The sequence below is a fragment of the Onychomys torridus genome, chromosome 19 (assembly GCF_903995425.1).
Source record: "Onychomys torridus chromosome 19, mOncTor1.1, whole genome shotgun sequence".
NCBI lineage: Eukaryota > Metazoa > Chordata > Mammalia > Rodentia > Cricetidae > Onychomys > Onychomys torridus.
The window spans coordinates 8,296,599-8,305,293 of record NC_050461.1 but is presented as its reverse complement, the minus strand read 5'-3'; the positions used below and the strand labels follow the sequence as shown (position 1 = coordinate 8,305,293).

Here is an 8,695-nt window from a genome sequence, read left to right as displayed (position 1 = left end):
GTTTAGTGGGAAGGCAGTGTGTGGAGGAGACAGCGGCTCCTTCTCACGTGAGGCCTCCTTCCCCATGCAGGTCCCAAGTGTGTTTGGGCGTGAAGAAACACTTACATGTGTGCACATCCAGATGTGGAGCTGTGTGGCATTAAACGTGGGAGAGGCAGCTTTGGAGCTGACAGGTACAGCCATAGTGTGTCACCTGCACAGGCACACGCCTCTGATAACACACAGGCTTTCTGGAACAACCAGGCTGTTGGCACTGTTCTCTTTTCCTACCCAAAGCCAAACATTGGCCTTGTCAGACCACTACAGTCTTAGAAGCCTGGTGTGGCCCTCACTGCTGCAGGACCGGGACAAAGAGATGATGTTACAGTCTGGTTTCTATGGCAACAGAGGAGGAGTAATGAAAACTGAAATGTAGGAAACACCCGTTCTGACGATTGTGACATAATTCAGTTTATTACAAGGAAGTAACTACCCAAGAAGCAGAAGTGTCATTACCTGGCAGCCTGTGTGGACAAAAAGCTGCACTGTGCATCTATCTTAGTTGGGCTGTAAAGGGGAAAGAAACCACACACACACACACACACACACACACACACACACACACACACACACAGAGTCCTCGCTTTCTGCATGTAAAATATGTGTGTTCTTTAGAAGCCAGTGGTTGGCTGGTTTTCCGGACATGATGTGGTTGAAGCTGTCATCGTAATGGAAATTCACTGCCGTAGCTATGGTAAATCGAGTGTTCTGCCTGTGCTGAATGCATTAGTCTAATGAGATGTTTGCAGCGGCGAGCAGGGCTGTTGGAGACTCGCTGTGAGCAGTAGCACACGGGTGGAAGAGAGTGTGTGCAATCCTCGGGGGCGCTTGCAGGATGCACACAGGTGGAAGATAGCGTGTGCAATCCTCGGGGGCACGTGCAGGAAATTACCTTCTTCTAAGTCAACACTCCCAGCCCGATCAACACCCTGCTCAGGGCTCTGTGATCAAGCTGTAGGTAAGGGAGACTCAGGCTGGAGGGTGTGCCGGGACGTGGGTCCTTCTCTGTGGGCTGTCAGCACAACAGGTTACCTGCTCTAGTTTATTGGGGAGGGTTTGCATGCCTGCTGCTGTGGCAACACACCAGTGCTGAAACCACTGAGCCCGGCGGGCAAACTTCAGAAGCTGACATGAAAAATACTATGTTTGATTTCTTAACTATATCGCAAAGGAAGATGTAGTATAGAAATATACAGTTTATATGTTTTCAGTATGTGCATACTTCCTGTGTTCTTTATCACTGCCTATAAATATGTGCAAATATTTTAATTTTTTTTTTCGAACGTGAACTCAGATAACTGTTTGGATTTTTTTTCCTAATAATAATTTGAATTGGCTTGCCTTTGTTTTATTAATTTAAAAATTGTAGTATGCTTTAGGTTACAAATATTTACCTAAAATGTATTATTAAAATTGGTGTGTTATAAACACACATCAAAGCATTTGTTTTAAATGTTACTTGTTGTTTACTTATTTTGAATGTGTCAGATGGAAGATTTCATGTCTTTGTGTTGGTCGATGATATGGTTACCAGTCATAGTTTAGGCTGGGTCATAGTTGAGACTGGGTATTAATTGCTAGTTGCTGTTATTAGGTTTTGGGTTTCGTTGTTGTTGTTGTTGTTTTGAGACAGGGTTTCTCTCATAGCTTTGCGCCTTTCCTGGAGCTCGCTCGTAGACCAGGCTGGCCTCGAACTCACAGAGATCCGCCTGCCGCTGCCTCCCGAGTGCTGGGATTAAAGGCGTGCGCCACCACCGCCCAGCCCAGGTTTTATTTTTGTTTTCAACCCGTCCTTTCTTTTTTATTATTATTTTTAATTTATTTTTATTTTATGTGTGTTGGTATTTTGCCAAGGAAATTGGGTCCCTTGGAACTGGAATTATAGACAGTTGTGAGCTGCCATGTGGGTGCTGAGACTTGAACTTGGGTCCTCTGGAAGAGCAGTCAGTGCTCTTAACCGCTAAGCCACCTCTTCAGCCCCGCTATTAGGGTTTTTGTTGTTTGCTTGTTTGTTTGTTTGTTTGTTTTTCTAAAGGGGGAAAATCACAGGTTAGTTTGGAATGGTTGGAGTTTTCCCACAACTCAAAGACTAAGTCACCTGTCTCCCAGGTATGGCACTGTGTGACCTGAACCGGTTTCCACTTGTTTTCTTGCAGCCCAAAGTGGCCTCTTCAAATTGCGTGCTAGACAGACAGGAGCAGTGGGTAAGGGTGTGGAGCAGGCTGCAGAGCAAGCGGTTTCCACTCATGTTGATGTGTCTGAGTCCAAGTTCTTGCCGTTATCTGTGATGATAAACCAGAGGTGGCTTGCTGTGTTGTCTTTCTAGGGTCATGACATTTCTCAAGAGGGATAGATCAGCACCAGCTCTCTGACCAAGTGGCTTTGTAGTTGGCATACTCGAAAAGTAATCCGGACACTTCATAACAGACATGTTTGCTGTGAGCTCTGTGTTTTCAATTTCTCTCCCAATTAAGAAAGACTATTCTGAAGAGTGAGAGACATAGTTACCTGTCCCTCCTCAATACTTTCTTCTCATAAAAACAAACCAAATCAAACCAGAATGTCTGGGGTGAAATCAGGAAAATATAGGAATAATTGTAAAGGACAAGGTACTTGATCTGGATAGCGTGTTTCGTGGAACGTTGTATGTGTACTGCTTGGTAGGAATGTTCAGTCTAGTGACTCTCTGAACAATAGCTCTTGGGTGACAATTCCCTAGAAAACCATCACTGAGTGACCGTCAGATCGCAACTACAATGTGAACATAGACATCCCATGCACAGAAGTTGCTTAATGGCTTTACAATCTACTTTTAAAATATAGTTGCCAACTGTTTTTAAAACATGATTTTTTTTTCTTATTGCCCTTAAGATTGTGTTTGTGGAGGGAACTTTTCCGAGAACCTATCCATCCAGTTTGTAAAAGGAAAATAAAGACTCCCACAAAACCTCAAATGTTAGTTGTGTACCACATTTAAATTTCTTGCCCATGTCACCAAACTGACTTTTACTTTATTCTTCAAAGATGTGTACGAGCATTTCTAAGACAGAAAAGCGAACGGGCGAATGCAGAGCCCTGTGTGTTCTTCGCTGCTCTGGTGTTTTCGTTTCACTTTCTGGTGCTGGTTGTGGGGGTGAGGGTTGGAGGTCACAGAGATCAGCTTCTGGGAAACAAGCCAAACCCAAATGCAGTCACCCCCCACCCCCACCCCGACTCCTGCACTTTGATCTCGCCTACAACTCCAACAAGCAAGGACTTTCAATATCTTCAACACTACTTGCTTGTGATAAAATTCTAACAATGCCCGAAAGGAAAAAGACAGAAGTTTAAACTTTTTAAATAAATTTAACTCCCCCCCCCTAACTAAATGGTGGGAAAACCATGACCAGACTGCCCTAAACCTTTCATAATGGGGTGGTTTTTATTGTTTCTTTTTAATCTGAATGTTTGATCTCAAATGCTTGATTGCAATACGTTTGAGGGAATATAACAAGGAATTAATTCTCCCTGAAGAATAACTTCTCTGTTGGAAAGCTGGGGCGTCGTACACAAATTCTGAGTGTTTCTTAGGTCTGCAGTTTTGCAAGACCCAAGGGCTCCCTCTCTCTCTCTCTCTCTCTCTCTCTCTCTCTCTCTCTCTCTCTCTCTCTCTCTCTCGCACATACACACACACACACACACACACACACACACACACACCCCTTCTGACACACACATTGGAACAACATTGGTGGGGAGCAGGTAACAGTCAGAATTGAGAGTTCCTAGGGACCTTTGCTTCTTCCTAAGCAGGTACCTCGGAAAGTTCAGCGTCCCAGCGTCCCTAGGTGGCTCTGTGTGCTCCTTGGGATTTAGAATTCCAACTTCGTCCAGTTTCATCCCCTTAGATTTTGTTTGAGAATGGATTTAGAAATGAAGATGAAGACATACCCTTATCCCATCTAGTCATCAAGGACAGCAAAATCACTTTCCTATTTCAGGAGTCATGATTCTGAGAGCAGTCTCCCCTCGGGTGTGAGCACACACGGGTGTGAGCACACACGGGTGTGAGCACACACGGGTGTGAGCACACAGGCTTCTCTGTACTGATGGGCAAATTCAGTATTTCTGAGAGCTTTTAAAAAAGCTTCCTTGGATATTTATGTCTTAATCCTGAAGTCTCCCAAAAGACTGAGATTTACACATTTCCACTCCTTTAAAAATGTTTTTGTTGCTTTCAAAGACAGGTGAGGAGAGATGGGGGATTCAAATGGTCCCTAGGAGGAAGAAAAATCAAATGGTTTGGTACAAATATAATGTAACAGAAGCCGCCAGGGTGTCTAGCAAATTACTCTAAATTTTAATTAATGAGACACAAAAGCCATACTACAAGCTTTAAAAATTACCCTTTTATCAATAAGGTGATAATTAACTTTCTCTAGAATTAGCGATTCTCTGAGCCCCGGGCAGTATGCCGCCTGCTAAGTTCTTTGGAATGCTGCCAATTTTTAACAATTGGTCTTTTGGCAAACCTAGTGGTTTTTAATTCAAACATCTATTGCGGCTTTTCCAGTTGTGGCTCAAAGACCATTAAGATCGCTCAAATCCTGACGAAATTTCTGAGATCCAAAGTAGCTCTGAATGTTTGGGTTGCTTTTGAGTTGGTTGCCTTCATTTCTACCTTTTCCTCCCCAAACTCCGGTGTCTGCAGGAGTGCAGTCTTCTGGAAGCCTTAGTGACGAATCTGGTTTATCGGCGCTTGCACAGCCCCCGGGTTTGTTCTCATTGGGTTTATTTTATCTCGGTTTCAGCTCTGACGAGTGGGTGTCAGGCCGGAGACTTTTTTGGTTGTGTCTAGGGGTTTGCAATTTAGCTGATTTACCCAAAGTGATGGTTATGGGGCACAGGAACATAGTGCTCCATATCTCATAGGAGGCCCCAGCAGAACGACACGCACCGCGACACCACACCACACCACATCACATCACATGACACCACACACACACACACACACACACACACACACACACACACACACACAGTTGGTTAGGCTGGGATGCTGGTGTCAAGGTAAGTTCCCACTAATACAATTGCCTTCAGTCAGGTGTGCATTCTGGAATAAATCAGCTTCTTGCAACCAGGAGGAGCCCTGTAGCCACAGTTCAGGAGACAGTACTCCTCACCTTGTGGGGTGGTTACCACGTGGGTTGGTTACTCCTTCGGGAAAGAAATAAACTTATCACCCAGGGGTAGTCCCGAGTTTGTACTAAACTAAAAAGTCATTGCACGGAGTCCTGGGGACACCCAGAAGCCCAAGGAGTGTGTCCTTGGCTCTCAAGCAGACCTCTCTGGCTACAGCAGGTCACCAGGAATCTGGTGCCCTGAACCTACGTCTCTTCACTCCTGCAATTCCTCGGGCATGGTCTTTCAGAAAGTTTCGTTTATGAAGTATGTGTGTGTGAAAGTGTTGATCAGGTAACTGGACTCAGTTGCACTGTTGTGGATTTTTGAGATTCCGTGCGCATCCCTGGCTGCTGGACTCTGGAAGTCAGCGGAGGGAGGCATGGAGCTGGCTGTTGTGAGACCAGGACTGTGCCAGGGCAAAAGAGCACCTGCTGTGCTTTGAAAGGTGGCACTGACCCAGACCCTGACGGTGACTCAACTTTTGAAGTGAATGTTTGGTAACAAAGGCTCTTTCTTCTCTTTCTCTATCTCTGCGCCGATCCGTGGATAGAGCAGAGATCTCATTGGTTCAAAACAGATATCACAGCTTGAAAGTCATAAAGAAATTTTATGAAGGGACAGATGCAAATGAGGCAGAGCAAAGAATTGTCCCAGGTCTTTGAAATCGAGGAGAGGGGCACAGTGGGGAAGTGCCTAAGGGTGCTAGGCTAGAACCCAGGGAAGGGTTTAGAGGAAGATTCGGCAACAGAGAGGTGGCCCAGGGCTCTCAGCTGACAGAGCACGGACCGTTTTCTTTTAGGTAAAAGGAAGGCGTCTCTTTTTTCTTTCTCTCTTACCCAGATGCCATCCCAGGGCGTCATGTCTATAATGAGAAAACCAGGAACAAACACAAGATGTGTTTTCCCCAAATACCCTCCAGTCGTGTGTGTTCTCAGAGTGGCCGTATCTGGGGCCCTGCCATGGCACAGGCCTCAAAGCCAGCCTGGGACGGTCTCAGGATTTGAGTCCTGTTTTGCCCGGCAGCTTGTGCCTTGGTGAGCAAGAAACAGAAGAAGTGGAGAGAAAACATGTGGTGGAAGCCAGCCGTGGGGACTCATGCTTTTGATTTTGGAAATGAGATTAGAAGTTTATGTAACTGAAACATCCCTTTGGGCCTAACTATTTCTGGGCTATGACCACATCTTATGCAAGAATCACTCTTTGTGTGTATATGTATGTGCATGAACATGCATGCATATATGTACTCATGTTTTATGGAAGCCAGAGGTCACTGTCAGGTGACTCCCTCAATAGCTGTCTATCTTTTTCCTTCCTTCCTTCCTTCCTTCCTTCCTTCCTTCCTTCCTTCCTTCCTTCCTTTTTTCTTGAGACAAGGTCTCTCATGAAGAGATTGTCATGCTGATTATCTAGACTGGCTGGCCAGGGACCCCCAGAAGTCTCCTGTCTCTATGTCCCTAGTGCTGGGATTCCATGCTTGCCCCACCATGCCTGGCCTCTTATGGGGGTGTGGGCAATCCAAACTCAGTTCTCATGCCTGCTCAGCAAGTTACTTCACCAAATGGACTGAGGCATCTCCAGCCCCAAGCCTCATCCTTCTTTTTGGCTTTCCAGAAAAAGAGGCTGACTCCCTACCCTCACCTCCCCAGGCTCAGAACGTTGTGAAGATGTTAGCTCTATCAGCCATGAAGAAATGCTGTTTGTTCCAAAGACAATGACTGAAATCATTGCAGAAGGCACTGGGTGTACTGACCAGCACAGTATCCCCCTTATGGCAATAGGTGTCACAGCCTGTGATCATTGGCCTGGTTCATTTATCTCCATTTGTCAGCCATGCTGGAATTTGCCTTGAGATTTAGGGTTCATCCAGTGGCTGCTGGGGCATTGCCCCTTCTATTTGGAATTTTCCTTCTTGGTGCCAAAATATGCTGGGGCCTAATTGGGTGCATCTCTTCTATTGTCTAATTTGCAAGAAAGAACCAAGTGGAGGGCTGTATACACCCTTTGGTATTCAGATTATAAACAAGCAGAAACAGTGGGGCAAACCCTTGAACTCACAGAGCTCTGCTTGTCTCTGCCTCCCAAGTGCTGGGATTAAAGGCGTGCAGCACCACCACCCAACTAGCTTTTGTTTGGGGTGTTCATTACATAACAAACATTAAATATTTAACATAAATAAAACAATCAAACAGTAGGGTGGGGTTCTATCAGTGCTCGATGTGGATGTGGTTCGTTGGGTCCCCAGTGAGAAGCTATACAAGCCTGTGTGGTTCTAATGAGAGCAAATGAGGATGAATTCTCTTCAGGGATGAAACGTGAGAAATTCAGTTGGGGCTGGAATGTGCAGAGAGCATGGCTGCCGGTCACACCCCCCCCCCCCCCCCCCCCCCCCCCCCCCCCCCCCGCTAAAAGGGAAGTTCCTTTCTCTTCTTGCCTTCCTTTTTAGGGGAAGTCACCTGGTGCAAGTCCAGCAAAGGGTTAATCGGCTGAAGGAGATGTGAGAACAGAGTGAGGGGGAGGGACATCAGACAGGTTTGCTTCGTGTGTGTGTGTGTGTGTGTGTGTGTGTGTGTGTGTGTGTGTGTGTGTCCCCAGTAGGGCCCAGATCTCTCTTCAGGTCACATGTTAGGAACTTGAATTCCTACTAACTGGTTTGAGGCCAGGATAATGAGAAAAAAATTAAAACTATGGAGCACATATAGCTATTTCTGTATTTGATTTAAAATATATATATAGCTATTTTTGGACATAGCTCAGGTCATTTTTATAACTATATTTGAAATTTCCAAGGCTGAAGAGAAAAATATTTAGAAATTTATTTGGGGGGTGGTGGTGCAGAAAACCTATTAATTTCCATAAGGCCAGAGACCTGGCTACTGCTGGTTGACTTCAGCGGAGGGCGTTGTGAGTTACCAGTTAAACAATGCAGGCCCGACTTAGGCTGAGGTTTCCAGCCTCCTGATTGCTGTCTTATGCATCCACTCCATCTCCAGTGTTTTCTTTCTCTTCCCTGAACACAGGTAATGGATGGGATAAGAAGAATTTGCCTGGGAACCCCAGGACCAAGTGAGCCCCCATTTTCCAAACAGCTCAGTCTGTTTTAGAAGTTAGAAGGCTAAAAATAGCAATCAAAACAATATTCTTGAGGGGGAAACCCTGGGCATCTGAAGAAAGAGTTAAGAGCAAGGACTTATAACTTGAGCCATTGTCCCCAGACAAACTCCAGACACCCAGATGGGTGTGGGGCTGAAGGGTGGCCTCCCAGAAAGGGGGCTCAGCCTCTGCTTTCCCATTGTCAGAACTCCCAGTCCTACTCTTTTCCTCCAGTACTTCTCTCTCTTCTGAGGGTTCACATTTGTCCTCAGAATGCACAGGGCTGATCTGCAAAGCTGCTTAGTCTCTAGTTCCTAAAAGCCAGTTGACTGCCTACCGGTGTGACCTGGGCCTGAACTGAGGCATCCTTGAAAACTCCACAACTTCTTTTCCTTCCCAGAGA

The 8,695-nt window shown here is 45.7% G+C and overlaps 1 protein-coding gene across 1 annotated transcript in view; it reads left to right on the top strand.

Annotated features, from left to right (window-relative positions):
• Window positions 1-651: 651 nt before the first annotated feature.
• Window positions 652-8,695, top strand: part of Scml4 (Scm polycomb group protein like 4) — a 115,166-nt gene continuing 107,122 nt past the window's right edge. Inside the window, exon 1 of the mRNA XM_036168981.1 lies at window positions 652-733. Within this exon, the coding sequence (XP_036024874.1) occupies window positions 731-733 (3 nt within the window). The 5' untranslated portion in view covers window positions 652-730. The remainder of the gene's footprint in view (window positions 734-8,695) is intronic.